Source organism: Condylura cristata, unplaced genomic scaffold, assembly GCF_000260355.1.
Source record: "Condylura cristata isolate star-nosed mole 26May11 unplaced genomic scaffold, ConCri1.0 scaffold00037, whole genome shotgun sequence".
NCBI lineage: Eukaryota > Metazoa > Chordata > Mammalia > Eulipotyphla > Talpidae > Condylura > Condylura cristata.
The window spans coordinates 3,851,505-3,864,784 of record NW_004567138.1 but is presented as its reverse complement, the minus strand read 5'-3'; the positions used below and the strand labels follow the sequence as shown (position 1 = coordinate 3,864,784).

Genomic DNA, 13,280 nt, shown 5'->3' with positions numbered 1-13,280 from the left:
TCAGTCACATCATGACTTACAGTACTACTCTTAACTCCCCAGATCTTATTGGATATAATGAAGAAATCAATTTGAGTTTACTCTGAAACATTGCTCTTAAATTTGACAGTGCATTCTCAGAACAACTTACCGACTTAAGACCTGCTTTTTACAGTAGTAATATAGATAGTAGATATACTATAGTATAGATAGTAGTATATATAGTAGATATAGCTGTCCTAAATATTTTCTAAATAATAATTTTGCCATTGTAACTTTTATATTAATAGTAACAGGGATTGGAGAGTATTGTACATTGTTCAAGTAGCATGGTGCTGTAGGGACAGCTAGATAACGCGTCATCCATTTCAGAATCTGTTTGCAATCTTCTGCCTAAGTCCCTCCTTATGTTGACTCTCTTAATGATGGAGAGCCATTGGATGTTTAGATTTCTTCTCATTAGTGGAATGGTTCACTAAGGGGAACCTCAAGTAATGTCCATATTGAAATTTTCGTTGACTATGAGTTAGATCTCTAAGGGTCCCAGAATGGTGTGTCTAGTATACTAGTTAGTAATGGATTGGCTGATTAATACCACATGATTGTAGGTGTCCTCTTAGACACTGAGCATTTATGGCTGATTTGAATTTGTGGATTATATGACCCTGTTTAGTTTTACTATCCCAAACTCTGCATTTATTCTTCCTGTTTTGGGGGTAAATATGCTCTAAAGTATAAAAACATTGTGCAACCATTGGCATTATTCCTGTATTTTGTAAATTGTCTTTTCTTCAATGTGCAGAAGATTGACATAATCCCATTTATGTGTCTCTTTTTTGTTGCTGCCTATCTTACCAAGAAATTCTGCCAAGACCAATGTCAAGAAGCTTTTCCTCTGTTTTCTTCAAGGGACTATTAGAGCACTTACTATTGTGATGATATTAATCAATGGCTTCAATATTGATTAACCAATACTTTAAAAAACCCATAACATTTTGCAAAAATAGTAAAATCCACCCTAAAATTGATATAAAATCTCAAGGGACTCTTAGTAGCCAAGACAATCTTAAAAAGCAATAGCAAAAGTTTGAGTCTTTTGCTTAGGTCTTTAATGCATTTTGAATTAATTTTATATATGGTATATGATAAAGATTCACATTTATTCTTTTGCATCTAGATATCCAGTTTTTTGAAAACCTCTATAGAGTGAATTATTCTTTCCCATTGAGTGATTATGGCACCTTTATTTGACCATAGATAATTTATTTCTTGGTCTATATGTGTTTATGCCAGCATTGCATTGTTTTGTTGTAAGTTTTGAAATCAGGAAGTGTGAGGCCTCAAATTTTTGCTTTTTAAGATCATCTTGACTAGTAAGAGTCCCTTGAGAGTTCTTATTTTAGGGTGGATTTTACTATTTTTTGCAAAATGTTATGGGCTTTTGAAAGTAGTTATATTGAATCTATTGATTAATTGATATCATCACAATATTGTCTCCTAATCAAAGAGCATGGATTACTCAGCAATGATTTATAGTTTTTGTTGTGCCATTCTTCCAGCTCCTTGGTTTATTATGAATTGCTTCGTTCTTTTTTATGCTAGTGTTACTGGAGTTCTAAATTCTTTTGAATTGTTTTCTTTGTTCACTGTTCAGATCGTTCATTATGTATAGAAACACACCTGACTTTTGTGTGTTGATTGTTGATATTGTTTCCTGCTACTTTGGTGAAATTTGTTAACATTTGCTAACATTTGTATATAAACAAATTCTAAGTTGTGTGGGTCTTTAGGGTCTTCTACATTAATCATCTCTTACCTTAATACTATGGCTAGAGCTGCCAATTGTGTGCTAAGTGGAGATAGGTATCCTTGTCTTGTTCCTGATATTAACAGAAAATCTCTTTAGTGTTTCATCATTGGGTATAATGTTAGCTATTTTTCATAGATAGCTTTTATTAAGGTTTCTTTCTGATCCCATGGAGTGTTTTTATTTACACTTTATTTTTTGTATAATGGCATTTTGAAATGAAATAACCCAGAATTATTATGTATTGTTTAAATGGTTAAATATTTTTTGAAGGCAAATTCCTAGAAAGATAGTACATAAATGAAAATTACAAAGTAACAAATACTATCTAGTAAGTAGCACAGTAGGGAATACCTTACTAAAAAAGTTATATAAGCAATTTTTCCTCATTAGAAAATCATTTGTCTAACAGTATAGTGGTAACAGAAAGCGGCTCATAACTTTTCTCATTTTGTTAGACAGAGAATGAGATATTCATTAAAACTTAAAATCCATTCTTTATATCTGTTTAGAATGTCAGTCATTCAAAGGCCAGAATCATATAATGTTGTAAGGTTGGAAGCTTTCCTACTAAAGTTAGGAGTCAGGTGGAGGCTTATCACCTCTCAGCTTTAAAAAACAGTGCACTTAGGAGTGCGTATGTGTATGATGAATAAGTATTGGGAAGGAGGCAAAATGATGCTTGCTTGCAGATAATAACTAGAAAGCAAAGTCAGCTGATCGACAAAAAACTAACAAAATATGAGAATTCCAAAAATTAATCACAAAGTTACTATTGAAAAAAGCATAACCAGTTAGAAAGTATGAAGAAATAAATCCATTTATAATATCAAACTATGCAAACAGGAGTACACTTAAGTGTATAGATAAGTGTCTAGAAGAGGAAATGCTTTCAGGTTCTGCTGTGGGACTAAAGGAGACCTGAACAAAAGGAAAGATGGGCCAGAAAACAATGCTGGAACAATGACATTCTTTTTTTTCTTTTTTTTTTAAGATTTTATTTATTTATGCATACAGAAATGGGGTACAGGCCAGAGATGCAGAGACAGTGAGAAGGTTCACCACATACAGAGCGGGGAGCAGAACAGGCAGATAAATGAAGTACACTGCTGAGGGGAGCAGCAGGCAAGTCAGGAGAGGTCTGCCGTACCATGTGGTCACCTCCGGGGCAGGTGGGGATCGAACTCATACCCATGCGGAAATGGCTTTAGCTTCTTAGTGCATTGCTTTAACCTGCTGCGCCACCAGGGAGGGCCCGACATTAATTCTTTTAAAAAAATTTTTAATTTCAGTGTGATCTTGGTCAAATACTGACTTTTCCACTGTGGATCACATTTTTTTATTTTTATACGTATCAAGTGATTTTTGAACAAACATTTTGCATAACACATGGTTAAGTTTTGGATTCTGTCATCTGAGCAGTGTTGATGCTTGCTTTAGCTGGCAGTTGCTAATGAATGTTCTCTTTGGACTTTGTAGACTTAGTTTTATATATTCTAATAATATATATCTGTGGAAAGTCCAATATTGTTTCTTAAGGTGCTACAGTGGTTTTCAAGGAGTCCCTCTAAATTATAATAGCCATGGAACTTTTTGCGCTTCACTGCTTTTTCCCCGGGACTCCTCACCTTCTAGTAAGCCCGAGGTGGTGTACTCTGCAGAATGCCCCTCTGAACTTCTGGCGGCCTTTCCCTGTAATAGTTTTCTGTTGTCCAGTCATCTTAATTCTGATTGCTGCCTGATGTATTTTGCTTGAATTCTACTTTACCAGTTTTGAAAATATTTTGAGATAGAGATATGGATGTGATAGGGCTACTGTGAGGTATTTTTTCTGTGACTTTCTGATAGTATCTTTAAAAATCGTATTAAGGAATGCAGGTTGAAACTGTCGTTTAATTTTTTTAAAAATGTGTTAGTTTTTTTTTTTTTTTTTTTTTGCAATGAAGTGACACTGGTTTACCAGTATTATGATTTACAGTAGAGGTTCACACCTGTTCAGGTATGTATACTACCATCACACTCACCAAAGTTAAATTGAAGGATGAATCTGGACCCAGTATCTCGACCTGACAGGTAGACTTTTGGAAACTTAGCATAATGCTAACTAACGTTCTTGATTATAAGCTAAGAATGAATATAGGATTTCTGAAAGTAAATAAGGGGAATGGGAGTAGGTTGGAGTAACTCACAGGGTTTTGTTAGGATAATTCATTAGTTATGATGCATATGTGTTTATGTGTGCACATACTATATTATTTTAATCTATAATTTACAGTTGAATGCTAAATGCTAAAACTATAGCATTTGAAATGTTATGATAGTGTTGGCACAGAAATATGCAGATATATATCATTAGAGATGGGAGGAAAAAAGCTGCTTGGAAGTTAGCATGTGGCAGTGGTGGCTCTAGGGAGGAAAATATGTCTTATTTAAGAAGATTATTTCAGAATATTAACATACTAACCACATGGAAAATGATAAAATTGAACCATTCTTTCCCTGCTCTATTGTAACTAATTTTCATTGATGAAATCAAGATTAAGCATTATATTGAAATAAAAGCAATACTACATATAAAAAGTGAGTAAAATGTAATTTTATAGCTTTGAAATGATAATGCCTTAGCTATCATTTATATATAAACAAAGCTATCAAAAAAATGAGTGAGTTTTAACCAGTGGCAAAAAGTTGTATTTCATTAGTGGGTTCATATCACACTGATCTTCTTGATAAAAAAAAAATTCAGTTTTCATCATCTTATTAATAAGAAATATTATGTAAATAAGCAATTAATAGAAGAAATAGAAATGATTGATAAAATAGGGGAAGATGCGGACTCTCCCTGGTGGCGCAATGGGTTAAAGCACTGCATTATGAATGAAGCTTTCTGAAATCAATGCATCATGAGTTCGATTCCTGGCCAGGGAGCTGACCCACATGGCATGGCAGACTTCTGACCCCACCCACTGCTCCGCTCAGTAATGTATTTCAGTCAATCTGCCTGTTCTGCTCCCTGCTGTCTCTGGTGAATCCTCTCATCCACCACACCTCTGGCCTGTACTGCAGTTCTGTAAGCATAAATAAATAAATCTTTAAAAAAAGAGAGAAATAGGGGAAGCTTCGCTTAATAGCCCTCAGTTAAATAAGTACAAATAAAATGATGCCATTTATATATTAGATTTACAGAAAATAAAAAAAAGGTTAGTATTTATTTGTAGAGAATGTGGGGAAATGTGCATTATCATTTGCTATTTTTTGAGTGGATAACTTGACAAGAATACCTTGCATCACAGCATATATCATAAGCAGAAATGAGCATCCAGTGTGACAAAGCAGTTCACATATTGTTTATCCATTCAGTTCTCAGGATACTACGGACTACTTAAGTTGTTTTCTGAGCCCAACTTCTGACTTAACAGAATCTGATTTTTTTGTGGTTGAGTTAGAATATTAATGTAATAATTTCTCCTCATAATTCTCTTACATACACAGAGGACTGGATTTACTTAAAATAATTACATTAAAAATATGTGAATATTTTGGATTGTCAGAAAAGTCATGATGCGTTTTTGCAACAGATGGTACTAGTTCATTTTTGGAAGTATTAGAGTCATTTGCATCTATGTTATTGCTAGTCTTTTGACAACTGACAGTTCTGGCTTCATTCTAAAAAAAATTGAGCGATTTGGTTGCGTTTTGGAGATTTTAGAAGTTGAAGGTGGAAGACCAAACTGCTTCCCTTCCATAAAGGGAAGAGTGTGTGTCAGACTTGAAAAGCTGCATACAGTTTATGGTTACAATGCTCTAGAATACCAATGCCAGTGATTTTCATGAAATTCTGTGCTGGTGATTTTGATCACAGTAATGCTCCTCGGTCAGGGAGGTCCACCAAAGTTGATGAAAACAAAATAAAGGCATGGATTGAGTCAAACCCATGTTACATGACACTAGAGACTACAGAAGCATTGAACATTCATCATTCAAGCATTCATGAACACCTGAAAAAAGCCTAGATAACGTAAGCAAGGTCAATATTTGGATTCTTCATAAGTTCATTTGATGGTGCATATAAACATCTGTGACATGCTCATTAAACGTGAGGGAAATCATCCTTTTTGAAGCTACTGATAACTGGTGATGAGTTGTACATTGTTTACAACAATGTGGTATGCAAATGATTTTTGTCTATATGTAATGGTTTGCCTCCAGTGACATCCAAAGCAGTCACATCAGAGGAAGACTATGTACTTAGTGTGGTGGGATTTTAAAGGTGTCATGTTTCATGTTTTGTTTTTTTTATTAACAATAGTTTAGTTTTACATCATTTTGTGCCTTTTTCCATCTAATTTGTAATCCCGTGGACCTCCCGTCACCTATTCACCCGTGTGCCATCAGCATAGTCCCATGCACTCTCCCCTCCCCCCCAATTTTTGATCTCATTCCTCACTCCACCCCCATAAAATGTCCCTGGTACATAGTTGTACATTATTTCCCCCCTTCCCTATCTAAAGGTGTCATGTTTTTTGAGCTCCTACTAAGAAACCAAGCAATCAGTTCAAATGTGTACCATTAGCGTGAATGAATCCATCATCTGGAAATATCCAGAGCCTGTTTAGTTGTAAAGAAGTTGTGTCCATCACAACAATGCAGACCACACGCGTTTGATCACCCATTAAAAAATTATCAGAACTTGGATGGGCTGTGTTGCTACATCCTCTATACTCGGCAGACCTTGGCCATTAAGACTTACCACTGTTTTGATCTTTTCAAAATTCCTTGCATGGTGTAACATTCAATTCAGATGAGGCTCAAAATTAGTAGCTTGTTGAGTTCTTCCACTGATGAAGAAGGGTCCTTCTGTGAATGAGGAATGATGAGCTCACAGAAAGATAGCAAAGGGCTATAGAACAAAACAGGCCAAATGTCATTGATTGAGCCTTGTTCTTTATATAAATAAGTAAATGACCTTTGCAAAACAAAAAGTAACTCATGACTTTAGAACACCCAGTAAGTATATTCGTATTTGAATATTGTGAAACCATCACTTAATTAAGCAGATCAATACAGTGCGCACTTTATAGGAAAATATCTGTTAATAGTAAATTTAATAGTGGATGTTTCTGGAATAGTAGACTTTTTATGACTTCTTTTATAGCTTATTTAACTTTTGTTTTTCCTTTTATTTTTAAAGATTTACTAATTTATGCACACAAGAACTGGGGTACAAGCTAGATATGTGGGGGTGAGGGGATTCACCAGAGACAGAGAAGGGGGCAAAATAGGCAGATGTACTGAAATAATAGTGCTGAGGAGAGCAGTGGGCAGGTCAGGTGAGGTCTGCCGCGCCGTGTGGGTCACCCTTTTGGCCTGGGATTGGGCTCCTGCTGCAGTGGCTTTGCATAGAGTCACAGTGCTGTGCTTTCACAGTTGCACCGTCAGGGAGGGCCCAACTTTTGTTTTTAATAGCAGGTTTTAAGTAATAAGATGTTCTTTTCAGAATGTTGTATGTGATCACTGAAATATATTTTGAGTTAGCTAAATTAATTACTGTCAGTTAAAACTTTCTTTACTAAAGAATATAAAATGCATTGAGGTCATGAGAAACCTCAGTCGTTTAAATTGAAGCTGCATTTGTTATATTTATGTTCTGTTAAAGTAAATACCAAAAAAAATTTTTTTTTGCATAATAGCATAGCCTTTTCCAAGTGTGTTCATAGTATCAATGCTTTTCTTTTAAGAACCCTCAACAACTAGTACTGCTTCAAATTATCCAGATGTATTAACAAGGCCTTCTCTTCATCGGAGCCATCTGAATTTTTCCATGTTGGAATCTCCTGCGTTACATTGCCAGCCTTCCACATCTTCGGCATTCCCAATTGGCAGTTCTGGATTTTCCCTTGTAAAAGAAATTAAAGATTCTACCTCTCAGCATGATGATGATAACATCTCAACTACCAGTGGTTTTTCTTCAAGAGCATCTGATAAAGGTATTCTTGGCATTTGGTAATAAGTTTTGATAACAGAATTAAATTCCCCAAATAAGTATTTTCCGACTTAGTTGTAATTTTTTGTTTTCTGTTTCTAGGATCTTGAATTATGTTTATACTATGTATTGCATATTTTTATTTCAGATATAGCTGTTTCAAAGAACACTTCAGTGCCACCTCTGTGGTCCCCAGAGGCTGAACGTTCTCATTCACTCTCACAGCACACTGCCACCAGCTCAAAGAAACCAGCATTCAACTTGTCTGCCTTTGGAACACTTTCCCCTGTGAGCACTAATTGAATTGGATTTGATTGGACTGGATTGGATTTTGAGTGTTTATTCCTTATAATTTATCAATATTTTCTGTGCAGTCACTTGGAAATTCTTCAATCCTTAAAACAAGTCAGCTTGGAGATTCTCCTTTTTATCCTGGGAAAACAACGTATGGAGGCGCAGCAGCTGCTGTAAGACAGCCTAAACTACGAAATACACCTTATCAGGTTGGTTTAAATAGGATTGATAACCGTTTTAAAAAAAAGGGAACTGATCATTTATTCTTGGTTAAACAGAACTGAATGATAAATATTTTTTCATTTAGGGACTACTGAACATTATTTTAGACTTCAGTGAACATATTATATTATAGATTTGTGTCTTCTTATGTGTATGTTTAGGAGGTGTGATAGTACCACTTAAAAAAAATTGAGACATAAATTACATGTAGTAGAATTTACTCCATCAGAATATTTTGAGTTTTCACAAAACCAAGTACAGTAATGAAAACACTCATGATAATCATAATACTGAACAACCATCATTTCTGTCATCTCAAAATGTTATCTTGTGATCTCTGTAGTTAACCTTCTTCATCCTCACACAACCACTGATCTATTTCTTTTTCCTCCTAGTGGTTTTTTTTGTTTGTTTGTTTCTCAAGAAGGTTGTATAAATTTAATCATGTGACATGCAACCTTTTAAATCTGGATTATTCTATGTGGTATAGTGCATTTGAGGTTGATTCTATATTTTTGTATATACGAATAGTGCCTTTTTATTGCTGAGTTCTGTCTTGTTTATCTGTTTCCCAGTGAAAGGTCACTTAGGTTGTTTCTAATTTTTGGCAGTTGTGAATAAAGTTGCTGTGAACATATAATTTTCATTTCTCTTGGGTAAATACGTAGAAGTTAGACTGCTGGGTCATATGGTAAGCATACATTAAAACTTTGCGATGAACTACTAGACTTACAAAATGTCTGATACCACACTGCGTTTTTGCGAGTAATGTGAGTGTCCTTGCTATTTTAATAGGCATGTGTTGATTAACTCCACCATCACATGGTTTTTATTTGCATTTCTCTAATGACTAATGATCTTTAACATTTTTTCATGTGTTTATTTGCCATCAGCTTATCTTTTTTGGTGAAATACCTATACTAAACTCTTTTGCCCACTTTTTAAAGAGGATGGTTTTCTTAATGAATTTTGAGACTTCATTATTTAGGGTATGAGTCTCTCATTAGTACTTGTTTGGCAAATATTTTCTCTTATTCTTTGAACTTAATGTCTTTTAAAGACAAATTTTTACTTTTGATGAGATTTAGTATTTGTCTTTTTGTGCTTGATGCTTTTGGTGTTCAATATCTATGACTTTTATTTTTATTTATTTATTTTTTTGCCTAATTCAGAGTTCCTCCTGTTTTTCTAATAGAAACCTTATAGTGTGGGTTTTAATTTATAAATATAAATCCTTTTAATTTTTTGGTGTGGTATGAGGTGTCTGAAGATTCATTGTGTAACAGGAAATCCAATTTTCTCATACCATCTGTTGAGAAGACTACCTTCTCAATTGAATTACCTTTACGCCTTTGTCAAAAATAAGTTGACCATATGATGTGACTCTGTTTCTTGACTTTCTGTTCTTTTCTACTGATCTATGTATCATTATGCCAACACTAAACTGTCTTGATCTACTGCTGTATCTTTAAAGTAAATCCTGAAATCAGGTTAACATAAGCCTTCCACCTCAGTTCTTCTTCAAGCTTAATAGGATTTTCTAGGTTGTCTTTTTTTCCTAATTTCAGAAATGTCTTAATCAGTTCATACAAAGAATTTGGGATTTTGATTGAGATTACATGGAATTTAAAAATCAATTTAAAGATAATGTACATCTTAAAATGGAATCCTATGTAGCACTGTGCTTTAACCTACTGTGCCACCACGGAAGGCCCACAAAGTGGTATCTCAATTTATTTAGGTTTTTAAAATTTTTTTGATCAATGTTTTGTGATGTTTATCACAAAAACCTTGTACATGTCTTAACAAGGTTAGATTCATAATAAAGTATTTTGCATTATTTGGTATTAGTCAAGAATAAATAGCCTAAATATCAGTATTATGTTCAATCAGTTGAATTCATAGTTAACATGCCTGTCAGCAAAGAAAACTTCAGGTCCAGATAACTTTCCCGGTGATTTCTGCCACATATTTAAGAAACATTTAAAAAGAAAAACAAAGAATACTTTTGTTTCCTAAAAAAGCACAAAGAAAGAAATACTATCAGTTCTATAAAAACTTTTGAACACATTTATGAGGCCCAGCCTTATTCTGATACTAAAATCAGACAAAAACATTATAAGAAAGCTACAGGCTAACATTTCTCATGAATTAGACAGTGAATATCTGCAAATTGAATACAACATATATAAAAAGCATGCTGCATGCTAATCAAATGGGGCTTATCCTAGGAATACAAGGTTGATTCAGCACTTGATAGTTAATGTAATTTATCATGTAAACAAAAGAATGAGAAAAACCACACGATCATCTCCAAGATGCATGGAACACCTTTCACAAAATGTAACATCCATTTATAATAAAAATATTCAGCAGACCTAGAAATAGATGGCATACCCCATTAACCTGATAAATTATAGCTACAGAAAATCTTTAACTAGCATCATACTCTAGTGGTAAGAACTGAATACCATCCTCCTGAGATTAGGAAGAGAAAAAGGATGTCTGCTACTTTCAATTGTCAGTGTTGCAAACATTGCTTGTGTATTAAAGGATATTTGTCTGTTCTTCATGTGTTTTATTCCCCCTTAACTCTAAGAATGTTTAGAAGTTGTTTAAGAAAAAGCTTGAACATTTAAATTTTTCTTATTAAAATTTGAAAAATAAGTTAGTCTAAAAATTTTAATATAATTGTAATAGAATATAATTTCTTTGTTTAGTTAACTTGGGATTTACGATAATTAAATATTTATTATACCTAGAATAATAGTTTAATGTGGTTCTTATTAATTTAATATCAGAATTAGATGTATTAAGGTTTGCTAGAATTTTTCCCATATCACATAGCTGGTAGATCTTTTGAGGGGAACATGTTTTCTTTTTTTCTCATTTTAAGACTAATTTCTTTAGTGGAGAATTGGATTTCAACAAATGCATACAGAAAAAATGTTGAACACATGCTTAATGACAACAGCCAGAGATAAGTCACTGTTAACACATTAATCTTGTTTTACATTGGACATCCTTTTGTCTTTGCCAGTATTTTCATTGTGCTTTGAGTTTATGATTCCAGCAAATAATACAAAGTTTACTTTCTAGGCACCAGTGAGAAGGCAGATGAAAGCTAAGCAACTCAGCTCACAGTCCTATGGTGTGACTAGTTCAACAGCTCGGAGAATATTGCAGTCTTTAGAGAAGATGTCAAGCCCTCTAGCGGTAAATTTTATTAACAAATGCAGGATTTTAGTAAAATTTGAATTTAGTGAAAAACTTTAATTTTTTTTTTTTTAATGTTTAATGTTTTTTTCTTTTTGACAGGATGCAAAAAGAATTCCGTCCGTTGCTTCTCCTCTAAATTCTGTAAGTTGACTTCTAAAACTTTTTTAGATTGTTTATATTGGTAGTGAGACTGATGATTTCTGAGTTTACCATCTACTCTAATAGGATTTTATTTTTCAGCCTCTTGATAGGAGTGGAATAGGTACCAGCACAGATTTTCAGGCCAAAAGGGAAAAGGTAAGATTTCTTTAGTGTTTATTTAAAAATAAGTAATTTTTTGTAATCATTGTATGTTAGTAAATATACAAATTGCCTATTGACTATAATCAGTGGATAGCATGCTTGAGAAATATTTTTACTTGGACATTATAGGTTCTCCTGGACACTATAGATTCTCTTTTGGTTATTTGAAATTTCTATCGTCAGCATTTTGGCAATATTTTGAGTTAACTCTTTTTTGACAAAAAGAGGAGTAAATAGAACTGAAGTGTTTAGAAGTTCAGTGACCCAGAGTCTCACTAAACATCAGTATCTTGTAAATTTTCCTCGTTGGCGAACATGTCAAATCTGTAATGTAACAGAATTTAAAATTCTATTATACTTCCATCAGTCAGCCAAAATACTGTTCAGATGTATAGTAGAGCTAATAAAAAAAGTTGCATTATAGATTATATCTTGATAAACCTTCTTAGTGTATTCTGTTTGGGTAAAATTGGCTTTGGTATTTATTGTGGAAGAAATAAAATGGTAGTGTTAAAGAGGTGTATTTTTGTTTGCTACATGTGTAGCTAATGATGCGTCTTCAGGGGGAACACATTCCTAGATCCTTTTTTAGGAAAGCACTTATGCTCAATGATAGCACCCAAAGATATTTTGTTGTTAATACATTAACCTGTATTACCAAATTCCCCCCAAAAGTATTATAGTTCCCTGAATTGCATTGATCACTATTTGAGTGGTACATTATAATTATTTTTTCTGAAATTCAGGTATAGAGAAGAAAGTTTAATGTTGAGGTTTTTTTTTTTCCTGGAGTAGTGTTAGCTTGTTAATTCTTACTTATAATCAGATGGGGGGAATTCATTATTACTTGCAGCTAATGCAAGTCATTATCTGCTTTTCATAAAAAAAAAAAGGTGCCATAGTAATAGTGCTCATCAATGGATATTGGGAAGAATAAAGTCCAGAATACAATATTGTAGTTCCTATTTTATGGATGTAATGAGAGCAATATACAAAATAGTGTCTCATTGAGTTTTTGGATCATACGTGTCATGGGTGCTTAGGGAAGAACTAGTACCATATAGAAGCTTTCCCTGGGATCCAGTGTTGGTCACAGTTGCTGCTGAATGAAAGGATTGTGTTCATAGTATTACAATCTTTGGATAGAGAAAAAACTTGGCTTTATAGTCATAACAAGATTTTTACTCTTATTTCAATGTAGCAGTAGACCATTGAAAAAGTACTTGCATATTTAGATAATAAGGCAAGTTCATTATAAAATTTGGAATTCTTAACAGTGCTTTATTAAATTGTAGTTTCTCTAAATTAAATAGAGAATTAACTTGGAGAGAGATTTTCTCAGTTTTCTGGCAGTTAAAATATTTCATAACTGGTATTAAAACATCTTATTTTCAGCAGAATAAAATTTAAGAGTGATTTGAGAAAAATTTGGCAAAATCAGTTTAGGTTCATATATTTGAAATTTAGCCTATA

General features: G+C 33.5%; 1 protein-coding gene across 1 annotated transcript in view; it reads left to right on the top strand.

Moving 5' to 3' along the window:
• Window positions 1-13,280, top strand: part of NUP153 (nucleoporin 153kDa) — a 60,944-nt gene that overhangs the window by 15,123 nt on the left and 32,541 nt on the right. The window contains exons 3-8 of the mRNA XM_004693305.2: window positions 7,525-7,773; window positions 7,918-8,057; window positions 8,144-8,272; window positions 11,385-11,501; window positions 11,604-11,645; window positions 11,745-11,801. Coding sequence (XP_004693362.1) covers window positions 7,525-7,773; window positions 7,918-8,057; window positions 8,144-8,272; window positions 11,385-11,501; window positions 11,604-11,645; window positions 11,745-11,801 — 734 coding nt within the window. The remainder of the gene's footprint in view (window positions 1-7,524; window positions 7,774-7,917; window positions 8,058-8,143; window positions 8,273-11,384; window positions 11,502-11,603; window positions 11,646-11,744; window positions 11,802-13,280) is intronic.